Raw genomic sequence first — 27,447 nt, forward strand, 5'->3', positions numbered from 1 at the left:
TCAAGCCTGCCATCCCTTAATTTTTCATTTGCTTTTATTTAGTAATGCTTTTTTGTTTTCTTTGTTGTTTATGAATGGTGCTTGTGAGTGAAACGTTCTTTTTCTGGTAGAGAAGACTTTTTGAAGCGTTATCTTTTTTTTTTCTTTAAAAGAAAAACCCTCTAAGGTAATTTTTGTTTCCCAGTTCACTCTGCTTGTGACATCTCTGCTGTGACAGAGCTGAATCCAGCTGATTTGGTTACAAATGTTTGCTTACATCTTACAGTTTGCCTAAATACCTGATTTCACCCAACTGCAATTGGGTGGGGGTTTTTCTGACTGTTGTCCTGGGTTTGACCTTGAACTGTTACCTTGCAGATGAAAAAAATCTTTCCAATGTATCCTAGATTTTAAAGTGGCTTGGTGACTTTCTGTGGAGATATGGTCAATGAGAGAGAGCCTTCCTCTCTCTAATAGTGCTCGTGAGGAGTAGTTGGAGTGGTGGGGTTATAATTCTTCACTAGCCAGTCTCCTAAACAGCTGAAAGAGAAAAGACACGCTCTGTGCAGTTGTTCATTTGGAGAGTGGTTAGTGGTTACTGAACTTTCTATGTATTCAGATAGCTTTGTGCCAGGGAAAAAAACCAAAAATATACTGTTCTTTGCAAGGAGATCTTATTAACATAGGGCGAATTATTGCATGAGTTGCTTATGAAACAAATAATATCAGGACTTCCATGCTAGGATTTATTTTTAAAACAGGAAGTGGGTTGTTTTTGGTGGGTGATGTGAGAGGCCAGTGTGAAGTGTTGCTTGGTGGGAATTCAGGGTTTTCCAGCTTGCTTCCCCTGATGCCAGTGCTCGGAGGGAACCTCTGCCAGGCTCCTGCTTGCTGATGGCAGCAGCCTGTGTCCTTTTCCTGTAGGCTCTGGAGTTAAGAAACACAGAGAAGTTGGGTCTGAAGCACTTGGTCCATCTACTTGCCCAAAGGCAAAGTTTTGCTTTACAAAACGAAGCATTTCTGCAACTTATTGTTAAAGACCTGAAATAACGAGACATTCATGGCTTTCCCAGGCAGTCTTCAGTGCTTCATTGTACTGTTTTATAGATTGCTCCTCCTGGTGTCTGACCTGTTGCAATTAAAGCCTGTAACTTCATTTTGGTATGGGGGACAAAGGGTTTTCTTTCTTCTTTATAGAATTTTATGTACTTGAAGACTTCCCATGTTACTTTATCATTTTTCCGTAAGATAAATGACATAAATTTGCTACAGCATACTTCATGCCTCTTTTGGTTTTTTTTCCTGATCTTTGGACTCATTTTCCTTACACTCTGCGTCAGAGAAAACTGAACATAAAATTTTTGTTGTGCTTTTGTTGATGCTGAGTGGGAGAGGCAGTATGTGTCTTGCAAGCTTTATTCCTGTCTATACATCTCAGTATGATATTTGTTTTTTTCACAACAACCTGATGTTGTTGACTCTATGTTCAGCTTGAATAGACTGTTTCCCCCACGTTCTTTTGTGAAGAACTTTTACCTAACCAGTTCTTCCTCATTCTGCATTTATGTAAATGATTACTCTTTCCTGTGTTTCACTTGTAGCTATTGAATTTCTTACTGTTTCCTTCAGACCTTTTCTCCTTTTTATGTGATTAGAATTTTTCTAGTGCATTTGATGTCCATCCCAGCTTCTTGTCTAATGTATTGTCCACCTTCCTAATTCAGACTTTCACTGAACCCAAGAAATACTCTTGCAGAACCCTTTTTAATGCATAATTCCAACAATCATTTAAAATTAGTCTTGGCTATAGTTTTCCGGACTGTTTTGCACCTCTGTGAGTCTCATTAAGGCACTGTTTTCCATGCTTCCTTTATGAGAGCATCTTGAGAGACAATTAAAAGAGCTCAACTGCATTCATAATGTTATGTGATGCTTCTGCCCACCCCTGCCTGCTTCCCTGTTGTAGAAGGAACTTGGACTGCTAGTCATGATTTGTTCATGGCAAATAATGTTTGTTCCTTGTCTTCTTTTAACTTTCATGTGCTAAGAAGCACCTTAATTATTTGTTCCGCTTCTTTTTCATTAGCTTGTCTGCGTTCTTCCAATTTGTCTTTTTCTTATGCATTTAAAGACTGGAAGGAATGTAGTATTTTCCTGCTTTTCTAATATCTCCCCTATGTTCAAGTTTTCAGACTGTCCATTCATTTCAGATGTTGTTTTATATTGGTTCTTCCAGTACCCTAGGATTACATTCAGTGTGTTCAGCTGATCTGGAAGCATCTGGCTTATCTAAGCTGTTTCCACACGGGGCTGAAATTTCACCTTTTTGTGTCTGTGTGAGTAATGCTTGTTTCCAACTTGTATCTGACTTGTAGAATAAAGACAGGAGAAGAAAAAAGAAAGGTGTATAATTTCAGGTGTCTCCCCATCATCTGTGGACAGCTTCTCCTTATCAATGAGGGCTGAAACAATATTTTTATTAATCTCTATTTTGTGATTGTTTACATAGAGTTAGCTGCTGATACAGTAGTTTATCAAGGCAAAAAGTTCTTTCCATTAAATTTTCACTTATCTATAGCTGTCCTAAGTAGTTTTAAGAACATCCATCTTTATGCCTGATGTAAGCTCGTTGACACCAGCACCTCATGCAGGATTGTAGAATATACTGATTTTATTTCCACTCTCAATCAAGAGGTGTACTATGGCCTTCAGAGGTACTGTGTCATCAATACCAGACTTAAAAATACTGAGTGCTCTAAGCTCCCCCAAACAGAGAGATTGTTTTCCTTTGTTAGTGCAATACCTGCACAAATCTGACATTTGTGTGTTCTGTTCTCGAGTATTTAAAACAAAGATTTCTCATAGGGAAAGACTAATGCTTCCATAAATATGCCTATGGTTGTGCATTAATGTAAATGATGCAGTAGATTTACAAAATGGGTAACTATAAAGTTCTGTGGAGCAATGTCACCTTAATGATCCAACATCAGAAGATTACCTGAAAAAACCATGCCCGCTGAAATGTTCAGAGGAGTGGGATAATGACTTGTGTTTATTTAATGGCTCTGTCAGAAGAAATTCCTGCAAAAGCAACAAGAGTTCACTGTTTTTAGGAAGAATTGGCAGTGACTCTCATTTTTAGTTTGCCTTGTGCTTTCTTTTAGAAGAGATTCTTGTGACCTTTTCTGACAAGCTCTAACACTTCCATTGTTTGCTGCAGGCCTTTGAAATGTGGCAGAGATAGCCTTGGGCTCAGGGAGGTGCGTTTTGCTAGTTCAGTTCACATTTAACAAAGTTAAAAGCTTTGAAAATTGCTATTCCTCATCTGTGGTTTAAGTTGCTTAATTCTGGCAACCTGCCCAAAACCCTGAACGTTCCCATCGTGGCAGAGAGCCAGGGATTGTGAACCAGCAGCATCCTGGTAGCTCATCTGGGCTTCCAGCACAGATTACATGAGAGCAGAGACTTCAGCCCACATGCCACCGGGCCAACTGGAGAAAGGAAGGTGGACACAAGGAAACTGCCTGTCTTCTGAGAGCAGAAAAATGAGGCCCCATCCCTGCATGTGATCTGTTCATACTGTTATATTACAAATATGTGTAATCATCAGAGACTGAGCTCTGCGTTCGCTTCTGCTTAATGGTATGAATTATATACCTTTCTTGTTTTTTTTAATTGAAAACATGTCGTTCAAGACAAAGATTATGTGACCTCAGGGAAGAGAAGCCAGGTGAGCCTTGGCCAATCCTTTTATAATAGTTGAATCTGAGAAGGAGCTCACTGTAACTTTTTTCCTGGCTATACTGACCATCAGGTGAAATCACTTGCACATAAGTAACCAATTCATTATGTTGCCTCACATTTGTTTCTCTGTTACCAGCTCATTAACATGAATCTTCTCTTTGATGGTAGCTAATAAATTTAGGGCTTCTCAGCCTGGTGAGGTGGCTGCCTTCACTCCTGTGTGGTGCTGTTCTTCTCTACTAAGAACATCCACAGGGGGAGGTAGTTGCCTTGAAATAAATAGTCTGTCTTGCTCTTAATTGAATGCCATGAGCAGACACACTTGTCTCCTGTTGCCCAAGTGAGGCAATTGTCCAGTAGTCCATGTGTTGTGGCTTTTGGTTATGAAGGTTTAGAGTTTAGTTCTGAATACTTGGGTTCTTTTATCCTTTTAATCCCCAACAATGAAAACCAAACCAAAACCCAAAAAAGACTCTGCTAAGAAAATGTTACTTCATTACTAGACGAAGTAAAAGGCAAAAGGAGGCTACCAGATAATTACAAAAATTACAAAACGAAGTACTTAACAGTAGCCTTTGTTATTGCAGTCTCTCCCATCTTTGTGCACTGGATGCCTGTAAGTTATAAGCACGTGCACACTTCAATTGTATGACCACATACCATCATTTTCTACCAGACCACTTCCTCAGTGCTCAGAGTAAAAGTAACCAGAGGCAGTAATCTGCAGGGCTGCTTTCCTTTCTTTTGCCAGGCATAGTTTGGAAAAGTTCTTTCCAGACTCCTGGCCATCAAAATATGCAACAGGCAACTGACAACCCTTTAGTTTGACTTACTTGACCAACATCTAACTTGAGGTGTGTCCCGAGGATTTCACCTTCCTCTTCACCTTGTGAGGTTCAAACATGAGAGCATCATGTCAGCTCAGGCAGATGTCTAAATGTTAAGGTTATGATTGAATATGGACTGGTTTGGTTGTGCCAAAATGAAACCTGTAAAAAGATAAGCAATTAAAAGCTTATGCCTAAGGGTTTTAAGATAAAAGCTTATATTTTATTGCCTATCCATATTAGCTGTAGGCACAATCAGAAGAGTGAGGAAGGCAAAGTTTTAAGATGTATGGTGCTGATGAAACCTGGAGGTTACCTAAATACTTGTTATTAATCATATATAGGAAATAAATTCATTAAATCTGTAACTTGTGCCTAGCATCTAGATTTTCATATCTCCTTCATTTTTAGGGACTGTAGGAACTAGAGATGTTTTATGCAACCACACACCGTGCCATGCAAATAGAGAGCACAAAGTTAAAGAATGTACTCCTAAGTTGATGCATTTATCTTTCAGAGTAACAGGACAGCAGAACTCCTAACATTTCTTTCTAGGAAATGTGTATTTTCTAATATATGGGTGGTCTTCCCTTACTAGAAGCAAAGAGCAATGCCACTTGTATTTTGTTGTGTCACTGAAGCCATCATAGTGTTGTTATGACGTGCTACCATAAAAAAATAACTAACTAGCCTACATAAAGGACATCTCACCACAGCTCAGGGTTATCAGGATGTTTTTTTCCATTTTTGGAATAAAATTGAAAGCAATTTTATTCTATCTTTGCACTCTTCCCATGTCGTATTTGATATTTGACTTAGGCCTAGACTGTTCCACAGCCCACAGCAAACAAAACTGAATGCACGTTGGACAGGTACAGACCTTGCCAAAGGCATAAATTGTATTAAATGAGCCATATTCAATTTCTAATACTCCCAGGCTCCTATGGATGGAGTCCTGTGTTGTAACGATAAAATTCTTGGGTATCGTCTTGATGATACAAAATTATCCATTTGACTGAAATGTATTTGGTGTCTTGGTTTTATTGCACCTCTTTTTACTGCTTTTCAGACTGATCAGTTCATTTGAGTTTCCTAAACTTTTTCTATATCCGGCCACACGCTGTACATTTTCACTCACCTACTTGTGCCTTACTTTCATTTACCTTATCTTGCATTTTAAAGGTTTCACCATTTTTAGTGAGCCTAGACGGCACTGTGGTTTTGATGGGGTAAGGGAAAGTCCCTTTTGTTTTGCTCGGTAAAATAAGTAAGAGACCAGTGTCTGTACTTCCTTCTTGAGGAAAAAAACTTGTTTGTTCATTGTTTAGAGATCTTCCCTATTCCAGGTCTATCTCAATCTCATCTTCTTCTCCTCCTGCAGTTAATTACCAATCCTGGGTTGTTTCCAACCTTTCCTCTTTTCCAACCTTTCCTTTCCTCTTTGGGGAGTTGTGTTCATTAATAAAAAACTCAAACCATGTAAGTCTTCCACCTAGATTACATACGTTTTTTTTCCTTACTCCTCTCAGCGTCTTTCTTTCCGGCCTTTAACACTGCCCCCTGCTTTCTTTAAACTCCTCTACCCCCATGCCAACCTGTCTACGAGCTGTTGAATTGCTCAGACTGAGCCCCTACAGTCTTCATTCTGGCTGTTCACAGTCTCATATGAGATCTCTGTCCATAGCCCCATGTTCCCATCAGAATTTCGGTCTTGATTTTCTCCTCCTGAGTGTTGTCCTGTGTGTCAGAGATGCAGCTCTTCGTTCTCGAGAGCAGCAAAACAACTATTTAAATATTTTCAAATGTAGGGATGCGGCCTAATATTTAAAGCTATTGTCCTCTTGTTAACACAGAGTAGTGGTCTGATGGGATAATCTCCCAAGAGGAAAAATGCATAAAACATATTAACTGAGCTTCCAGAACATGTAAAAGAAGAATAGAGACTTCAATGCTTTCGTTGAGTGCGAAACAAAGATATCCTGAAGCTGGTGCTGACTCCAGCTGATAAGTCCATCCACATGATGCTATATTTAGATCTGAGCTAAGCATGTGAGGGACCAGCTCTGGAACCTCTGCACTTCTGTGTGGTTATTCCACAGCTGGATAAAAGGTGGTTGCATTAGATTCGGTAACCTGTTGATCAGTGAGCAGATCTAGCAATCTGGTGTGGGTATCTCATGCTTTTTGGGACCATTTCCAACCAAGTTCTCAGGGCCTTTGGGGTTTGAACTCAAACAGGCAAGTTGTGACTGCTGTGTTGTTTGGAAGAATTGTGTGGTCAGTGCTTGAAAGAATGATATAAGAGAAGGCTTATTAAATTTTCATTCATCTGATTAGTTCCTGCTGATCTTGTAGAGCAAATATACACTAGAAATAGGCACTTGGTAGTAATTGTGCTTGTACCAAAACAGTAACTAATATGTATAACATACAAGTATAGAAAGAAAATCTTTTTCATAATTAAGTTTCACCAAAAAAAAAAAAAAAATTCAAAACTAACATTTGTTAACGCCTCTGAAGGTATGTCAAGTGCTCACACACAGTTCTGCCTTTACTCATGTATTTCCATTGTGTCTTGAATTGAATGCATTTGTCACAGATTAAATAACAAAAGCTTTGACTCAGGTGGTGATTAGGAGCATAACATTGTCCTAACATTAACTTCACCTTTATCCAAAAAAACTTGGACTACTAAGTATGGAAAGAAAACCTAATGTAACTTCTGCTTTATCAGCTAAGAGAAGAGAAAATTGTGTAAGGACATTATGCACATCCTAAATCTTGAATATTCTGGATAAAATACTTTTAGAAAATGTAACATTAATGAAAACACAAACAGGGAAAAATTTTAAATAAAAATTTTTAAATAAAATGTGAAATTCTGCTAAATTTATTGTTTTAATAGCTTTGGATTTCCTTTTGTAAAACATGGTTTTAAATTCAGATATGTCTTCAGTTTGTTAGATGAGTAATTAAGGCATTTCCATGATAATATTGCCTCAGGTGATTTCAGAGTTAACCTGAAAGCATTTAAGTGGTGACTGAAACATTTAAAATTTTCGTAGAGAATTTCAGCAGCAAGTATTAAGACTTTATAGTTAACATTTAATATATCTGTGATGCACTATGATTTGAAGAAGTACCTTTGTGCTTTAAAAGTTTGTTAAAATATCGTCTTTCCACAATTTGATAGAGTTATTTTAATTATTGTCTCTCAATAGTGTTATTTCCATAAATATAATTTGTAAGAGCAAATATATTTTAAGTAACATAGTACCTTAAATATGAGATCAGTGGTTAGTTACTGGGTTTTGCTTCCAGTTGTAAAAAAAACAAGAGAAAAACATCATCTTAGTTACTTCACTCTGAATCTGGAGTAATTGTCTGACAGCTCCTATGCAATATTTGTTTATCTGATTAGATCTTGTACATGGTAAAGAAAGTTCATCATTTATTGCTGCTTTTCCTTCCCTATTTTGCATATCCCTGTTAAGCCCTTAATTCAGTATATTTAGAGATATTTGTCTCATTGTTAATGGATTTGTTCATGCTGATTTGAATTGTTGACAAGATTTAAAAAATAAGCACTTTTTAACAAGTTATTTTGCACATACAATGTGGTATTAAAAAAAATCTCAGCAAGGTATACATTTTGCGCTTTCTAAATGAGTTAGCAGTGCTTGTATGTGATGAGGAGGTAGTATGTTTATAAAACAACCTTTTAGGGCTGATTGTGACAGTAAATGAAAAATTACTTCCCTGGTTCTGTGTGGGTTTTTTTCCCCAGAAGCAGTGAAAACAAATCAGCGCTAATTGCTGAGCACTGACAGGCTTCAGTCAAGGGGGGGCATCGTAGGTCTTTCACAAATAGACAATAACAAGTAAATCCGTTTGACCGTAAACTTAAGTGGCTGTGATACAGTAAATTACTTGCTCTATTTATCTTAATTTGGGGACTCTCCACCTCTAAGGTGCGTCAACAGCTTGTTTGTTGTGCATATATGCTTTTAATTATATTACATTTAAAAAAACAAGTGATCTGAGTTCTTTCACTACAGTTCAGATTTAGGATTTGTGTCAGTCACATTCTGTCTTTTTGATTAGCCCTAAGAAGTTTTTGAAGTGATAATATTTTTCCAGAGAAATAAGTGTGTGTGACTCTTGAAAACATCAGCTGCAGTCAGTAAGTTCTCTGCTGAATTTGTGGAACAGTGGATGGTCTGACAAACGCCAGATGCCTGAAATATTCTATTTTAATTCTTGGCTTATGCCCACAAAAAATGTTACTAAGAGGGTCAAAATAACCTGTTTTTAAATGGTTGTTGGTAGCTAATGTTTCTTGTTAAAAACCACCCTCTGATAAGAATTTACATTTGAAATTCCTTTTCGACTTAGAAAAGCTAAAGCCCAGGAGAGGAAACTCTTCGGGTATGGTTGGAAGTGGCTGTTTAGAAACACCGTGCCATAATTACCTTTGTGCAATCTCACACTTACGTAGAAAGAGAGCCCAAAACTGCACACTGGAGCCTGTTGGAGAGCGATACACCGGCCTTGTGTCGCGACTTTGATCCCCCCCACACCCCATGCAATGATGGATTGCAGCTCGTGACAAACTGCCCCAGCTCTGCCTGGCCCTTTGATCCAGTCCCAGTGTTATCTTCATTAAAAGTAAAAGGGCTTGTGGGGATGCTTTTCCATTTTGGGAAATGTTTTCAAGGGTGAGTGTCACGGACTGTGCGGGACTGTGCCGTAAGTGTTTCAGCACGGTATTTCCACTGGTACGATTCTTGGCCTCTTCTCCTGTGTAGATCTGGAATCCTGTATATCTGCATCCTTTGGAGACAAGTGCCTAGGGCAACAACTGCAGATAATAACTCGCGATTTGTGTCTTTTGCAAGTTACAGTCATTGTAAACTGACAGCTGTGAAGGACCTAAACTCACATCAAAGGATACAGATCATCTAGTTAGGTCAATTAATGTTAATTCTCATCTTCCATTAAATTCTTTTATCATCTTCTCTCTTTTTCTTTTCTTTTTTTTTTTTTTTCTCCAGCCAAGCCCGATACCAAGTCCTGTTTTGGGGAGAAAGCCAAATGCTAGTCAGTCATTGCTCGTGTGGTGCAAGGAAGTTACAAAAAACTATAGGGGAGTGAAAATCACCAACTTTACTACGTCGTGGAGGAATGGTTTATCCTTTTGTGCAATATTACATCACTTTAGACCAGACCTAATGTAAGTTGTATACTCTTTGCCTGCACAACCTAACTCTCATAGAAATACAGAACAGTTAAGTTTATGTAAAAATCAAATTGTGTTCATTTCAGATGTTGAATTCTTTTCACCCTTTCCTTTCAAGCAGGGAACCATCCTTTCTAAGAAACCAGATTTATGAATGTTCAAACTTTGTGACCTCTGTGCTCTCCCTTGTTGCATAAACAATTATTTCTCCCCTCTCTGTGATTTGTTTTTCTTCTTCTTAATCTTATACAAAGAACTGACTTCAGGATGATTATGAGAATTGCGCCGGTGTTGAAATGAGATGAGAGGAATAAGCTCTTTGTACGCTGACAAGGACGGATTACCTCCTGGTAAATTTGGTTGTCAAGGCCGGCCTCTAGTCCCTGCCTTAACTTCTTTTTTAGATGGAAAGCTTCAGGCAATGAAACATGTAATCGGTGTTTATTTATTTATTTATTTATTCCTTTAATTTTCCACACTATTAGTTTTGTTGATTGAATTGCTGTGAAATTGCTAGTTACTATATGATATTATTGTATGTCAAATTTTTAGATTTAGTTTGTTTTAAAACTGCTGCTTTTATCAAATACTGTACATACCCACTGTGCCATTTTCCCCCTCAGTGACTACAAGTCCCTGAATCCTCAAGATATTAAAGAGAACAACAAAAAGGTAAGAACTGCCAGGAGAAAAAAAAAAAGAAAGACATAGCCTCAATTTTGACTTCACTGCAGGTTTTTATTAATTTTGGGAAATGCAGTTGTTTTGTAAGGTCATAACTGCAGCTCACAGAAGGTATTCGGCCTCCCGTGGTTCAAATCGGATGCTTTATTGACTCGAGTTTGTCATGGTTTTAACATTCACAACAAGTTCAAGGCTGGCATTAGAGTTTAATGTTTGTATGGCCTACAGTAACTGTGAAAGCAGGGGAAAGGCCTGGCCAGCCTTCTGTGAGCGCTCATGATTTTTCCTGTCAGCTCTGTAATTAAAAAAAAATTTAGAAAAACGTACCTGTGATTGGACTGTTGTACACAAGGCTTCTCTTGCTGTTGCTTTACCAGGGCTCCGGGAATTGGGCACGGTTGATGTTGCTTGGTGATTTTTATGTTTTTAAAGATGAAATATTACACCTACTCTCATGCTGCACCAGCTGAATGAAGGGTAAAAAGTGTTGAGACAATACTTTGCAAATAAACTGAAATATTAGGAAAATACTTTATAGCCTTGTGCTGGGCAGCTGTTTTAAACCACTCTTTGTGGGTGCAAAGATCTAAAAAGTTTCTCTGGAAGAAGCAGGAATTCAGTTTGGGAATCACCAGAAGACTTTTTATTTCTGCTCACTATTTTAGGCATGCTACAAGCTTCAGTTGGGCCCTAGGGACATGTTTAGAAATTAAAATTTTCATGTGAGTCACTGATAATGAAATTGTTCCTTAAGATGATCTGAAAATTGTTTTTAAGTATCTGCCTTCTTAATGCTGGGATTTTGTTTTTATACCGCTTTAAAAAGCACTAAATTTAACAAGGATCAAGGTATAAAAATATACTTTGAATAAATTAATCAGGTTCAATACTATATAGTAAACATATCTACAGTCTAATATGATTTAGTTATGTGGAATTTCTGAAAATGCTTTATTAAAATTCATTTGCGTTTGTATTTTAATGTGTCTGCACATTTATGTGTTAGCCAGGGAGTTACTTGTCTTTAATTTAGTACTTATGTATTATAAATAATGAAATATCTCTAAGCTGCTGCTATCTAATGAGTCTTTTGGCTGTTGATTTTTTTTTTCATAATAATATGAGGACTTAAGATGACCTAATGTGACATCACATTATTTTCTGTGACCATATGTTTTTGTACTTCAAGTTTTGTTGAGCGTCTGGGCTAATTAAGCTGGATTATAAAAAAGAAAGAATAGATTATTAATTAAAAACGTTAGCAGTATGATCAGTCATCTTTTCTTTATGAAACTGTGATGGCAAACAGTGAACTTTTCAGCCTCTCTTTCTAACAGGATATAGTTCCCAGAATTGAAGAAATAATGATTGTTGTTATTGTGCAGTTTTTTTCTTTCATCACTTTGGCAGCCTTTGCCTGACAGCCACACTGAGTATCTCAGTTGCTTCCTGCAGATTTATTTCCTGGTCTCACACAGTTCTGCCAGATAACCCCGTGTGCCCTTGGTTGGAGTGAATGCAACACTGCCAACAATGGCTGCCTAGAAATTCCGTGCAGATATGTAACACATTTGACAATGATTCCTCCTAACCAATTAAAATAACATCTTTGGATGAATAGGATGATTTTCTTTGTCTGAAGCAGCTCTTTTTTTTTTAAAATGTTTCTTTCCCTGCTGCTCCCTCTCCAGAAGGAAAACCATAGATTAAAGGTTAACCCATAAAAGTATATCTTTTAGAAGTGCATGACCTTGTTTGTATTTTAATTTAAAAAAAAGGAAGATATCTTAAGAGACAACTATTTCAGTGCAAATAGAGTATGATTACACATGGAAATGCACTGTTACAAAAGGCACATCATCAGAGATTCTTTATAACACACACCAACCACTTGCCAGTTTGGTGCTGCCACTGATGCTGAATAAAAAAGGGTATTTACCTGTGACATCTGATCTTGGCCAATATGTCAGTGTGTTACAGAGTTGGGAAGTGATTGGAATACTGCCTGTGGTGCTTGTGCTGATGGATCCCAATTGATGTCTGTCAATCAGCTTGTCAGTAAATTAGAAAAAAAAAGAAAAAAACTTCATTGGGAGATAGGTAAATGGGCTTAGTGTCCTGAATAGACATACATAAAAAAATCCAAAACAGCTACTACATTAGCATCAATCCTAATTGGAAGATATTTTTGGTGCACATTGCAAATTCAAATTTCTGTCAGGAACAAAAGAGAAACCAGGATTATCTTTGAGAAAATCAGAAACATTACAGAGATACTTTCCCTGATGGTCCAAAGAGTTGTGCTTCTACTTAAATCTCAGATATCCATGCAGCCTTCCCAGTAACATAAACCAGCTAATTTGATTTAATATGTCCACTTGATTATTATTAAATAATAATGAAATTAAAAATAATGGAAAATGTATTAAAATTCAGCATACTGGCAGTATAGTCCCTTATCAAAAATAGAATTTTTTCATATTGCTAATAACATGTCCTGCACTTTAAAAATTTAAGCTCCTAAACAACACTTGGCTGGAGCTTTGAGGGGATGAAGGGATGAGAAGTAGGAGGGCACAACAGTATGATTCTAATAATGAATTTCTGGTTTTAATTATTATTTGGAGAAGCTTGTTTCAAGAGATTATTGTGTGGGAATAGTAATGTATATTTTGGATGTTGGATTGGCACTTTCAATTTTTATGCTGCCTTTTTCCCCCCAGTTTTTGGCCATTTCTAATAAATTCCTCAATACATTTGAACTTAAATTATTGTTGTAATAAAATATTCATTTTTTAAAAGGAATCCTTTTAAATTATACATTTAAACAGAAGAATTCAGAATTACAGGGATACTATTGAGTCAAATGGAAAAATTTCCTTACCTTTAATCTGGAGTCATGCTTTTATAGTAGGTGCTCATACTTCTAGGGTTTGATTCCACTAAACCATAAGCACATATCTAATTGCATGTGGGTGAGGTGCTTGTTGGCCTCAGTGAGATCCTGAAGGAGCAGAGTTAAACATGCAGATAAATAAGCATTTGCAAAATCAAGGCTGAGTTATGCCTCTGTTTAACAAAAAGAATTTGACTCGGGAAATTTACTCTGTTAATACCATGTTACAAAGTAGTTAGAAACACGAGGCATTTATACCTATGCTGGAATACCAAGAAGCTCCCAGCTTTTCTAGTAGTGAAGGAGAACCCATCACAAACAGTTGTATAGACACTTCCAGAACACACAGTTGCTATTTCTAGAGCTAATGTCTGTAAAACACTGGCCTGCCAACCTACGTAGCTACTGTACTTTAAAAGGAGAGAAACAAAAATGTGTATCATCCAGAATAAGAAATGAGAGGAGATAGAAAATAACTATCTGGCATCAGTGGGAAATAACTGTGTTTAATCCCAAGCATCACTTGAAGAACTGTGCAGGCAGCAAAAAGTGATTGCATCTTTTGCTGTAATATTTGCAGCAAAATATCAATATGGATATTGAGAATATCCATCACTCCAAATTCAGTCCTGCTGTAGTGTTACTTCTTAGCAAGTACCTTTCCTGACAACCCTGAAACACTGTCCCCACCTTCGTTTTATTGACCCTGAGAGATACTCATAGGATTTAGTTTTATTAGCATATAAATAAGAAATTAAGAGTATAAAAAGAGTTTAGGTAAAATGACATCTATGGGCTCTGGCTGCCCTGGACTGCCGTGCTGGTCCTTAGGTCCTTTCATTCTTAAGATGGTAGCTCCCACTACCTGCAGTGTGGGGTGACAAGTTGTTTATGCCACTGAATCAGCAATGACCCACTTAAGCAAACAACAAATACTGGTGTTACCTTTAGTCCACAGACAGCACACCTGGCTTGCTATTCTTTCATGCCCAGCCTGCTTTCTGCTGTCATATGAGCATTCGTCATTCCTGGTACCTGCCATGGCTTAGGCTGCCAACCCAAATTCATGCCCTGCTCTCCTTTATCTTGCTGTTCTCTGTGCTCCTCATGTCTATTCAGTTCCACCTGTCTTGTCTCCCTCTCCTCCATAACCAGCCTGGTCCTGCTCCTCCAGCTCTGTTTCCCAAGCCCAGGTAAGTGACAGCTGTCCCTCTTCTACCATCCAGGTTCTTTCCATTCCCTCCCACCTATCGCTTTGCTGCTGTTCTGCTCCGTCTGGAGTTCGTTATCAGCAAATACATGTCATGTTTGCTGCTCCTATATCTAAGCACAGCTCTGTGTTTATAAATGGCATAACAATCTCTTATAATAAACCTTCACAAGAAATGATACCACACTGAAGACCAGCATTGATTTTAGGCCAAATCGTTTTGCATAGAGAGAGCCGGAAGACCTTAAAAATAAATTATTCGACCATTTCTATGTGTAGATAACTTCTGTGAATCATTTGTTATAGTGATACAAAAACTGCTTCACCTAAAATGCTTTGGCAAGTTATACCTGAGCATGAGGGGAAGCATGCAGAATTTCAGGAAGATAAATTCCAGCTTTTGGCAGCAGAGTTTGAAAAGTGTCTGAAACAAAAACTGTTCGACCCTTGCACAGGGAATGACATTGCAAGGGGAAGGAGAGAGCCTCCTTTTCTCAGAGCAAGCAAAATAACTGGATCTGCCGAGACCTGGCCAGCCCATACCCACATTCTCTCTCACCACTGAACATTTACTATTATGAAAGCCAAGAGGATAAAAAAAATCATAATTGATTTATCTTTTTTTTTTTTAAATATCCTTCTAAAACTAAAGAAATTAAGGAAAAAGTGTAAAACTGGAGTTGAGTTGAAGCCAGTCATATGTGTTATTGTTTCCTTGTAAGAGGACAGTTTTCTCATCCATGTCTTAAATTTAGCATCTGCTTTTATTCAAAATAGGATAGGAACAACTGTGAACATTGTAAGCCCCTTCAGAAGATGGTGAAAAGGAGCTGCAGGATTCCTGGGGGAGGAGAAGCCCACATGCTTTAACCGAGTGCATCTATGCTAACAGGAGGCCTTTTAAAGGCTTCCTTGAAACACAATATTGTCTTCCAAGGTTAATCCAGGATAGTAATAATTAATTGTAAATTGAGAAACGACCTTAATTCTTCAAAACTAGAAAAACCTGATGCACCAAGCCCACTCACTTAAAGGGCCAGCTGTAAGAAGACAATGTGGCCTCACAAAGTGGGAGGCTTGCAACTGTTTAGCTTTTAGAAATGAAAGTGAAATGGGAATGATTTTCACTGTCTCTTTCTTACAAATTTATAATCAACAAACGTTTTTAAAATGCATTTGTTTGATGGATTAATGTGATTTATGCGTAGTGTCAAGTAATCTCTGGTGTTCTTTTTGGCTGTCTGGACATAGTTTTTCATCAACAGAAATCACTGCAATTACATAACAAGTAGAAGGCAGAAGGTTGATCATCAGTGATAAAGCTCAAGATGGATTAGTGTTGTGTTTCTTATATCTTTGTTCCTTATCTTAAAAAGCCATCCTGAGTTGCTTTTTTTTTTTTCTGGTCCAACTCTTAGACTTTTTTTGTTTGCTTGTTTCCTGCTACTTGAGTGAGAACCATTTAAGATATTGGCCGGTTTTCTTAGTGCAAAAAGAAGGGCTTTTAAGTTGCAGTTTCACGAATAGCTATTTTCTCATAGAAGTGTAATAATTTTGAGTAACCATAGATTTTAGTATTGTGTGGTATCAAAATGTGTTAAAATTACATTTTAAAATGGCATTTGAATGTCTTTGCTGGTTATATTCTTTGTTTTCTTTGCTGTGAAGATTTATAGAAGATATATAGAAACCATCAGGAAAAATCGATGAGTTGGATGGTGCAACAGAAAATAGTAATTATTATAATGAAGCCAGAAGAATAATAAGTAATAGAATTGAAGCCATGTTCTACCTGTGATACTGAATGTGTTTTAGGCTTGCTTATTTTGGCTGAAACTTCCACTTGCGTTCTGGAAATGTTATGATATGTAAGAAACTGACACATTGTAACATTTATTTTGTCTGTTTTTAAAGGCATACGACGGGTTTGCCAGTTTAGGAATATCACGATTGCTGGAACCTTCTGACATGGTTTTGTTGGCGATACCCGACAAACTGACTGTTATGACCTATCTCTATCAGATAAGGGCCCATTTCTGTGGCCAGGAATTAAACGTGGTTCAAATAGAGGAGAACAGTAGTAAAAGCACATACAAAGTGGGTAACTATGAAACGGACACAAACAGTTCTGTCGACCAGGAAAAGTTCTACGCAGAGCTGAATGACCTGAACCGGGAGCCCGAACTGCAGCCGCCGGACGGTGGCTTGGCAGACTTTGCTTCTCAGGATGACTCCGTGTTTGTAAATGACAGTGGTGTTGGAGAATCTGAGAGCGAGCATCAGACTCCTGATGACCATTTAAGCCCGAGCACAGCTTCCCCTTCTTCTCGCAGGACTCGAAGTGACACAGATCCACAGAAATCCCAGCAGAGCTCTGGAAGGACTTCTGCGTCTGAAGAAATTGGGAAGTGTAGCAGTACAGACACAACACAAGTGCAGCCTACATTGGGAAGGAAAAAATTGCTGATAACTGACACTTTGGAATTCAGTGACTTAGCACATGTCAGTGATCAAAAAGAGGATATGTCTCCCACAGTTGCTTGTGAAGATAACAACAAGAAGAGACACCAGAGTTTAGACAGTACTACTGGTTTCTCAGAACAAGAAAAGCTGGGATGTATAGGATCCACAGAGAGCACAAGAGCAGATCCTGGTTCACCTGTCACAAAACCGAGTTTATCTCCGACTTCTAAGCCTGGATACTCCTATAATATGGATACAGATCTTACAAAGAAACCACATGCTTCTCCAAGGCAAACAGAATCTGATTCTGACAGTGATGCCAGAACAGCTTTAAGTCATGCAGATCAAACTGCAAAAACAGCCCAGGTAAGAAACTTATGCCTGTAAGTTAGGATGGAAATGCCGTTCAAGTTGTTTCTCTGCATTCATAATTTACACCATATCTTCAGTATGAATGGTGAGGTGAGCAGTGTATTTTTATTGTTGGGCAGTAAGTATTTTGCCTAAAAAGTAGGTGGTGCTGAAAAACAATCATCACATGAAAAAATAATTTATACAAATTGTCCCACTATTAATCTTTCCAGTCTCTCTCCAATTAAAGGGAGTTGTGTTCTTGACTATCTGGAAGAGGGCTCCAGAACTTTTGCCGCTGATTGTGGCAACACGTTTCTTCTAAGTGTTGCATACTGAAGCAAAAACCGGAAAAAGACATTAGTTCAATAAAAAATGTCAAATTTTGAGTACCTTAAAATTTACCAAAGATATTTCAAAATCTTGTTTGAGAAACCACACAGCCTTGTGACCATTGCCACAATGGTGAGGTAGAAACTCCAGACTATTAAATTGTGCTGTCCACTGAGTGGCCTAAAGCATGTTACTTCACCGCAGTATAATTTTCTTTTCTATGAAGATAAAAATATATGCCCACCTACCTTGCAGATTTATTGTGAGGGTGAATGTTGAGTATTACATACATATACTGAGTGTTATCAATAAATCATATAATCACAAAAATATGTAAAACATGTTATCAACTCTTATCTACAAAAATACCAAAGCAGGCCTATAATTTTACCTCTGTGAAGAGCTTTATTGAGTTTGGGCTTGGTTTGGCTTTGTACCATTCTTTTGGTAGTGTGATTGCTTCAAATATTTTTATGGTTTTTTTCCGAGTAAGCACCATAAAGATTCATTGTATCGCAAGAGAAACAGTCCGTAGATGGGTACTAATAGCCAAATATTAATTCCATAGCTAGCTAATTTCTTTAATCAGTGAAGTCTCATGAAGTTTCTCTTCATCATCATCATCATCATCTTTGTTTACTGGATGAGAAAGGAACAGCTTGGCCCATATAGAATAAAAAAGCAGGAGGAGACAAAATTTCTTCTCTGTGAAGATTTTCATGGGCAAGGGTGTAACAGGCCAAGAAAAAACAAGAGTTGACTTCAAAGGAAGCTCTTTGTTGTTAATCATTGGTGCATTTGCACATGGTAATAAAATATCAGATGTGAGGCTCACTCTTAACCTTGAACTCAGTTGTAGTTTGGAGTCAACCCATGTGGTTGTTGCAGAAGCACAACAAGCAACACCTGTCCCAGCTCTGGCTCCTGTAAAGGCCTAGAGATGCATTTTCCCAGTCTTCACAGTTGACCTTGACTAAGAAGTCAGCCCTTGGGAGTGTATATGTCTGGAAGCTGCTCGTGTTCTCATGTTGCCAATGCAGAACCACCTTTTGTTGTTTCTACTCTGCAGATACAGTCAGTCCTGTGTATGAAGAAGGGACATTCTTCTAGATATTCATAAATTAAGTAGAAGCAGATATATTTGCAGGTTTTTTTGCCTTGTACCCAGCCTCTTTGTGTTCAATTTAAGTTGTGAATGAGTGATACCCATATAAGTAGCCAACAAAGCATTGTATTTGCATACATATTAAAGTAAACAAGTAAACACATAGCATGTTTGACATAGCTTCTATGAAGCCAACTGGGTTTTTTTCACAGTTACAGTTTAAAGGCATTAGATGCTGATAGAAATTAAGTTTTAAGAGGAAGGGAGAGAACTCCTATTTACATTATAAAGGCCTAAGACTTTTTTTACGTTTTGATCATCTTTTCATTTCTATGGAATGCTCTGTCACCTCATGAAGATGTAATTCATGTGACTCCTGACCTTTATAATATACATAGGAAGGCCACTGGCTATTAACTACTGTATAAACGTTCAGTACCCTGAGGCTGCCTTGCTGTTAATTGTATTTCTTTATTTTTAAGCAACGTATGTTGTCAAGACAGGAAGAACTTAAAGAACGAGCAAGAGTTCTGCTTGAGCAAGCAAGAAGAGATGCAGCATTAAAGGCAGGGAATAAGCAACTAAGCAATACGCTCATCCCAGCCCGCAATAAGCAGCTGAACGATGTAAGAAATACTGGCCAGTCTTGCAGTTTACAGAGTTAAAATTCATTGTATGTGCTTTTTTTGGCGGGGGGCGGGGGGAAGGCATGTCCTTGCAGAATATTTCTTCTCCGCGTTGAATTGCTCCGATGTGTTGTGTGCCTTTCACTTTTAAAGCCTGTTTCTCCCCATGTTATGGCCAACAGAAAGGCGCCTCTGACTTCCCTGAAAGCAGAAGTCTGGGAGCACCTTCTTTGATTGGCGCTGCAGTTCCTAATGGGATGAAAACCCAAAGTTACTTGTTAAATGATAGTGAAGTAATTTGTGCTATTTATGATTAATTCTCTTTTTTTCGGTTAATGTAAATGGTTTCCCTGAGCCTCTGATTGTCAGCCCCTTGCTGCTTTATGAGTGTTGTTGCAGTGAATGAAGCTGCTTGTGTCAGTCTTGTAAAAGAGTTAGTTGATGGAACAATTCCTTTTTATCACCAAAGTTGATTATGCTGGTGAGATGGGAAAGTGGACCTGGGGAATGAGCTCCAGTGTTGAAGCAGCTATGGTTGCATCTCCAGTGGCCTCCGTGGTGACCTGGAAGGATCCATACTCTCTGGAGATTAAAGCTAATTAATTTTTATGCAAACCTTTGCAATGCTGGTTTTGTGATTCTGACTATTGTGCATTAGAGACTGTACTGGCAGCTGAGAATGCAAATGTAACTGAAAAATAATGACAGAGGGAGACTTGAATCTTTACAGATTCCCATCTTTCAGAGCTGAGTCCTGAGGGGCGAATTGTGCTCTTTACACAAGTGAGATCATGCAGTCAAAAAATGAAGACAATGATTTACATGTCTCATTTCATTTTCTTAACTCTCTTGGATCCATGCTGGACTATTTTTTTAACTTAAAAATTCTTTTCCCCAGTCTGATACTCCATTTTACTTTGAAATATATTTGTATGTGCAGACAAGTGTTGTTTGTATAATGATGTTTAAACAATTTTTTACTTATTTGGTATTTTAAGTTTTTCCTAGAGACATATATTTTTGTGTAAGTTTCACTTTGGATTTTTTTTTTAAATTAGCTTTTCATAAAGAAAATTACACTAGAAGAGAGTTACTGTAGGCAATTACTCAGGCAGAAACAACTGTAATTTAAGTTGCCTAACAATTTTTATTACAAGCTCCTATTTTCATAGGTTTTACAACTTTGGTAGTATTTCATTGTTTGAGCTGAAATTTTCACCATCAGCTCCTCTACCTCAGAGTAATATTTTTTAATTATTTTTTTTTTTTACTTAAAATGTGTTCAACTGTTTCTCTCTATTAGGTTGGATAAAGCATTGTTTTATCCATGTTAAAAATTCATAAAATTTGGGAAGAAGGTTCCATCCCCTTGAAACATCTGTTCAAAACTATCAAAGTTGTGTTAATAGCACAACCTTGTCAGAGAGCCTTGAAGTTCAGAAAAGTTCATGCCAGTAAAAGTTGTCTGTATGAACACAACCCAGAAAGAGCATCTTTTACTGGTGCTCTCCTGAGGATGGAGGCCCATTCTGATGCAAATTGTAGTGTTGGAAAGCAAACTTTCTCTTTCAGAGTCAAACTCCTGTTAGTGAAATCCAAACAGGAGTAAAAGAAGCTACCCCACTAGCACACAGAGAAGACATGCCCTGGATAGATTGGAGGAGGTAGATGGCAATGTGAAATTAGACAGAAATGAAGACTCTGTCTAGGGCATGAAAACCAGTTGAAGGGTAGGAGATAGTGATGGGGTTTTCAGCATGAGAGTCAGGACTGTGTAGGTTCAGGCAGCCAGGTTACCCATGGGTCCTTATTTCGTTTGTTACAGAAGCTGAAAAGTTAAATAGAAGCCTGCAGGAAAAGGAAGGGGCAGTCTTTTAGGGCAGCTTGGCAGACCCAAGGTTTCTTGCTGCCTCTATCAGAAGCTCAAGGAGAACTGTGCTGGCACAAATCATAGAATCAGCCAGGGTGGAAAGGACCTCTGAGATATCAAATCCAACCCTTGATCCAACACTGCTGTGGTTACTAGACCATGGCACTAAGTGCCACATCCAGTCTCATCTTAAAAACCTCCAGGGATGGAGAATCCACCACCTCCCTGGGCAGCCCATTGCAATGTCTGATTACCCTCTCTGTAAAGAATTTCTTCCTAATATCCAACCTAAACTTTCCCTGGCAGAGCTTAAGACCATGCCCTCTTGTCTTACCGGTATCTATCTGCCTGGGAGAAGAGACCAACCCCCACCTGGCTCCAACCTCCTGTCAGGGAGTTGTAGAGGGTGATGAGGTCTCCCCTGAGCCTCCTCTTCTCCAGGCTGAACAGCCCCAGCTCCCTCAGCCTCTCCTCATAGGACTTGTGCTCAAGTCCCTTCACCAGCCTTGTTGCTCTTCTCTGGACCTGCTCCCCCTGGGCACTCTAAGCAAACTGTAATGGGCACTCTTGAGTTGATTGTCACGTAAGAATGACAAAAGCTCCTCAACTCAGACATGTGTTGTGGACATGTGATTTGGAAACTCTTAGATATGAGTCTAGACTGCCAAAGAAATGCTCTGGAATAAATCGATAATTTCGTGTTCAGCGAAAAGTTTCATAGTGTATTTTAAAAAAACTATAGGGCAGGTAGTGAATGATGAGGGTAAAGTGAGCTACTGAACAGCTGTTTATTCGCTGAACACTGTCAGTCATGGCTACCAAAAAAGACAAGTATCCTGTAGGGAAAAAAATGTATGAGTTATGCAGTCAAAGACTATGCAGTGAGAACCGATGCAAGGTTGTACAGCTACTGTAATTTCAACATTTTCTAACTTTTGAGTGCTTGACTTACCAAGCTCAACATTCTCCTAATGCATTTTAGTGGGAGACATGAACTGTGAAAGAGGAGTGTCTTTAATGGAGGTTGGTACAGTGTTCATATTTCATGTATAAAGCTCTATATAGCATGAATATGTTATACATATGTTATATACATACCCATACATATGTATTTTCTGAATGAGGATACATGTGTGCATCTACATATATAGGTATAAGATAAAATACATTGATTTCTGTTTAACCTATTTGATCTTCATAGAGATGAAGCCTTTCCATTTGATGTAGTTGTGGCAGTTTTCTACAGGTCATTCCTCATTTGATTGTTAACATTTAGTACAGACTTATTTCTATTCATGGCTTTTTGGTCATTAAGGTTAATAATAATAAGGACTTTGATTCAAAGCAGTGTTGTATGTGTCAGTGTGCTGTACTGTATAGTAGTGTGTTATCCAAATGAGAGTTATGATAATGAGAATCACCATTTAGTAGTGGAAATTGGACTAGGCTCATTTTCGGGATGGATTGAGATACAAAAGGAAATGGTTTAAAACAGGAAGATCTAATTTTAAATAAGAAAACTTTGAAGAGATAGCCCGGGGGCAATACTGTTGAAAGTAACTCTTGAAGTTTGCAATTGCACCTTTTTTGATACCTTCACAAAAAGAACTTTAAGCATCCCAGTCTTTCAGAGTGTGTTTCTGAACGTCGGTCACCCCAGCTAAGCAAAGCCTGCAGTCTCATTAGTAACTTTTTGAACAATCTCGTCTCACAGGCCTTGCTTCACATTTGTCATGTGAGAGCCGTGAATCGCTGTTTTCTCAGTAACCAAGTGAGAACAGCATAAAATACGACGTGTGGGGTTGTACAGTGTGCACGGTGAGCACGGGCTGTATCGCCGCTCAAGCCCAACAACAGGGAGGAAATTTCCAAGTATGTTCCAAGGCCATAAATATAAATTACTTGGTATGTGCTCACCTGATGTGTTCTGGTAAAACTCCATTTTGAAAAAAGTGTTCCTGTTTCCCCTTTAAACTTAGAGCAAACACCTTAGACCTTCTTCTACCTAAGCCTTACCCTTTCTCTGGTAGAACCAATATTTTCTCTTCTCTTCTCTTCTCTTCTCTTCTCTTCTCTTCTCTTCTCTTTTCTTCTCTTTCTCTTCTCTTTCTCTTCTCTTCTCTTCTCCTTTTTTTTTTTTTAATCTTTGTTGTCTCTGACCACCAACTAGCCTGTCATAAAGTACTGGCTGTTTTCCTGTGATATGTTCATTCTCTGGCCATTTACCCCTCTTTTCTTAAGTCTTCTTTCTTGCTGTAATGTGCTTCTATCTTCTCACGTTTGTGCTCTGTGTCAATGTTATTACTTGTCTTACTTTCTTTTTAACTCAGAAATTAATGAACCTCTGGGAACAAAATATTAAGGCACTGAGTTTGCTCTCATACCTGATAACTCAATCTTTTTTTCCTCTGAATCATGTTATACATTGCATCTCAAACTGTATCCTCTTTCCCTTTAGTTTGTATCTTCTTGTTCCTTCCTCTCCCTCACACTGTCTTTCAGCTGTCTGCTCTGGCCATGTCAGCTCCCTTTCTTCTCCTTTTAAATTTTTCTTTCTTAATACCCTCTGTCTTTACTCTTTCTTCCCTTAGACATCTTCCCTATGTGCCTTCTGCCCCATTGTCTTCCATTCTTGTTCAATCCACTTGATTTAGTCCCATCCTTCTCTGCTTGCTTCCTCTATTTGTATTTTTATTAGCCCCAATTCTTCCCTACTTAAAGCATGGGAGAAGTTTTTTTTCACTGTTATGTCTGTTTATTTGGTGCTTCTCAGAAGCCTTTGATCTGCAAACTGTATGCATGCAGACTGGATGTGGAGGTATGTAGGCAGGTATTTGAAGTCCAAGAAGAGACTACATTGATCAGAGCCTCCTTGAAATCACGCGCATGGTTTGGGAGGATCATAGCTGTGTCATTAAAATTGATGCAGCCCTTTGGAGACGGGAAGAATTAGCTTAAGAGCTCTGTGAACAGAGTTACTGATCCCCTCATGGATCCCTTTCTCTATGGTAGATTTATAAACAGCTCAGCCTTTCTTGATGTATGTGTGCATGTGGTGACTCTTTTACAACATGCTTCTGTCATTTGCAATCTGGTATAGCAGCTGTAATCACTTAGCTTTTAACCAGGAGAGCCTTTTTATTAGCTTACTCATTTTTATTTAACTCGCCTTTTCTCATGGTGAATATCACAGGGCTAGAAGGGACATATCTGCTCCCAGCAGATGCTGTAAAATATCAACCTGTAGTGATGGTTGTTAGCAGCGGCAGCTTGGCTGGAATGTGATGTTGGAAAGGTGAGGAGGCTGAAGCTGGTCTGTGCAACCTAACTGGCAAAGTGGCAGGCTAGAGGGGACCATGAGTGGGAAATATTCAGAAGTCATTGGCCTAAAAGGCCTTTCCAACAGGGAACCCTCATCTGCAGAACCTGGAGTGGAATCCGTAATTCCTGAATCTCAGCATAACTCTGCTGTCAGCAAATATCTGCAAAGGCCATTGGCAAAATGTTGGTCTTCTTTGCCTTTAGTGACTGGTCCACATAAAGAATGGAAATTTACTGCAGCTGTCATTTACTCTGTAAACTCAAATGGCTATGGTTATGGAGTCAGCATGATTACAGAGAATGGAATTAGGAGTTAAGAAATGCACAGGCAACTTTAATTAACCGCCTTTGTGTATATGCATTATGATGTAGTCTTTAATTATGTGATCACATACTGTTTTCCCCAAAGCAATTGTGTCTCATTTACCTCAGAGGATAGAGGTGATGTAGAAGACTGTTTGTCCAGAGGAACTCTGTACTTCTGATTGCAGAAATTGGAAGGTGTGCGACAAATGAAGCAGGGATTGTGAGGAGCAAAAAGATGAGGTCATGGTTAAGGTGCTTGAAATAATTAAATGTACTGCTGCTGCCTTTATCTGAGTTCCTAATCAGAGCTGCTAAGTCTTTTGAACCAAACTTCCTCCAAGTGGTCACTATTTGTGTATCCTTCCTTTCTGTATTGCTTTGAGGTGAAAGTTTGATTTGCAGATATATTGAGCATCCAGGTCTGGCAGGGAAATCAATTAGAGCTGTGCTTGAGACATATAAAGGGCTGTATAAAGCTTAGTATACGAAAAAAACCCAAACAGGTAATAGGCTTCCCAGCACCCAATGATAGATCCTTTCAGCTGGATCTCTCCATCTCAGTTCTCATCCAAAGAACAGGGTAATAAGGCTTCCACAGCATGGTGTGAGAAGGGAATGTGATTCAAGCTTTTGAGGCCCCTAAATACCATAGTGGTGGGCACTGTAGAAAGAAATGAAAAGGAGAAATTAATAATTCTGTCTTCAGAGCAAGATTTGAATACTGAGGCGTAAAGAACGATGCCACATATGGATGGGCCTACGTATTGAACAGTGAAAATAAACCCAAGTATTGAACACCACTGGGCAGAGCTCAGGTCGGGGCTGAAGACCGGGAGATAGTTAAAGTAAAGGGTGGTGCTACAAAAAGGCTCTGTTTTAAAGGATACAGAGCAGAATGAAAATTAAGATTGTGCCCACTGGTTTTATTTCTGGCATCTCCTAAATCCTGTGTCAAATTCTTTTAACTTGTTTATGTAACGTAGACAGCTTTAGCAAGGAATGCAGTATCATGTGGAGTTCATGAACAATAGTGCTCATCTGGCAAAGGATGTATTTTTCTCCCTAATGGGGCCACAGATAATTTCTGAAGTTATTTGGGTTTTACATGAGCTAAGGATTCCTCCTTGGTGAATTTAGGTGCAGGACTTGGCCACTTATACGGATTTGACCAAAAATTTTGCATATTTAGGATATAGCATAGATTCTGGGATGCAAGAGTTCAATAGCATGATACCCAGAGGGAATCACTCTGTCTTTTGCCTTTTGTGAAATAGGAAAATAGTAATTCTTCCTTCACAGAAGCATCCGAGGATAACTAGGCTAAAAATTGTAAGAGACTCCATATGGACAATAAGTATTTAAAACCAGATTAATATAAACTGAAGGGGGAGTGGTTCAGAGTAATCCTAATGCTGCTGTTGTGCTTAATGCAACTGTTGCTAACGTGCTTTCTGTACAGAGAAAGATTTCGGTTTGGTTATCGCTGCTACCATTATTTTATATTTATTCAAGTTGAATGACAGCAATAGCTGCCTCTCTCTCTATATATATATATATTTAAAAAACAAAGGATTGGAAGAGCAGCAGGGACTATATTCAGCTTTTTCAGTAAAATTTGCACATACAAAGTACTTCACTGAAAAGCTGTTTCCTCCAAACACGCGAACACTGTCTGTGTGCAGAGGGCAGAGGAACGGGCTGTGGCATGAGATTGTTTCTCGTTGCTCAGAATATTGCTTTTTATTACTCCCTTGCTCAAAGGACTTGTTGCAACTGTATCTAATTCATATTTAATAAGTTCTTTCTACTTCAGGTGTCAATCGGTTGTGCCCATTGCTTTTCATTTTCATAAATATTTGAGTGCAGAATGATAACATTTTTTTGCATGCACTAGACCAGTGGAAATGGAAGTTCTCTTTAGAAAGGCTTCAGAAAGTGACAGAATCTGAAAGGATATGAGTCTCTATGCTCTTACTTTAATTTTGGCTGCATACATTTGTGCAGATATGGAATATGCCAACTGCATTAAAATAAAAACAAAGCATTCTTTTAAATGCTCAGAAATTAAGGTTTAATAAATGGTCCCATTTATTGATCATGTCCTGCAATAATCTGCTGCCCCTCTGAACTAATAAGTTCCAAACTGCTTGGTTCAAATAAGTGACCAAAAAGTAAACTCTAGCCAGTATGAACAGAAGTGGTACAGAAAGGAAATTAACAGTAGACAACAAAAATAGAATATTTTAATTTGATTGAAGATGCCTGAAACTCAAGATAGCAATGCAAGTATTCTTTCCACCAATTATTTTAACAGGTTCTTGAAAAACAGTGCAAAATATCTTCATTAAGTAATTTTTTTTTCTCTGTGAAATCAGAATCCCTATTTCTGCTGTGTTAGGAAAGGCATCGAGCTCATGAGTGGATTTTTTTTGTAGTCTCCTCAATTGGAAAATAAATATCTATGATTGAGGTGATGATGTTAATTCATTTAAG

At 38.3% G+C, this 27,447-nt stretch overlaps 1 protein-coding gene and 1 long non-coding RNA gene across 14 annotated transcripts in view; both read left to right on the plus strand.

Annotated features, from left to right (window-relative positions):
- EHBP1 (EH domain binding protein 1) overlaps positions 1–27,447 on the plus strand; it is a 213,110-nt gene that overhangs the window by 121,468 nt on the left and 64,195 nt on the right. For 12 of the 13 annotated variants that reach the window (XM_017818883.1, XM_017818893.1, XM_017818885.1 and 9 more), the window contains 4 exons: positions 9,605–9,783; positions 10,413–10,461; positions 16,494–17,408; positions 19,314–19,457. In XM_017818883.1, coding sequence (XP_017674372.1) covers positions 9,605–9,783; positions 10,413–10,461; positions 16,494–17,408; positions 19,314–19,457 — 1,287 coding nt within the window. The remainder of the gene's footprint in view (positions 1–9,604; positions 9,784–10,412; positions 10,462–16,493; positions 17,409–19,313; positions 19,458–27,447) is intronic. The other variant, XM_017818891.1, reaches the window with a different exon arrangement.
- Positions 21,807–26,537, plus strand: LOC108499248. Its single transcript, XR_001875476.1, has 3 exons — positions 21,807–21,881; positions 22,334–22,335; positions 26,525–26,537. It is a non-coding gene; the product is annotated as an uncharacterized LOC108499248 (long non-coding RNA).

The sequence above is a fragment of the Lepidothrix coronata genome, unplaced genomic scaffold, assembly GCF_001604755.1.
Source record: "Lepidothrix coronata isolate B3197 unplaced genomic scaffold, Lepidothrix_coronata-1.0 Scaffold71, whole genome shotgun sequence".
In the NCBI taxonomy this organism is placed as follows: domain Eukaryota; kingdom Metazoa; phylum Chordata; class Aves; order Passeriformes; family Pipridae; genus Lepidothrix; species Lepidothrix coronata.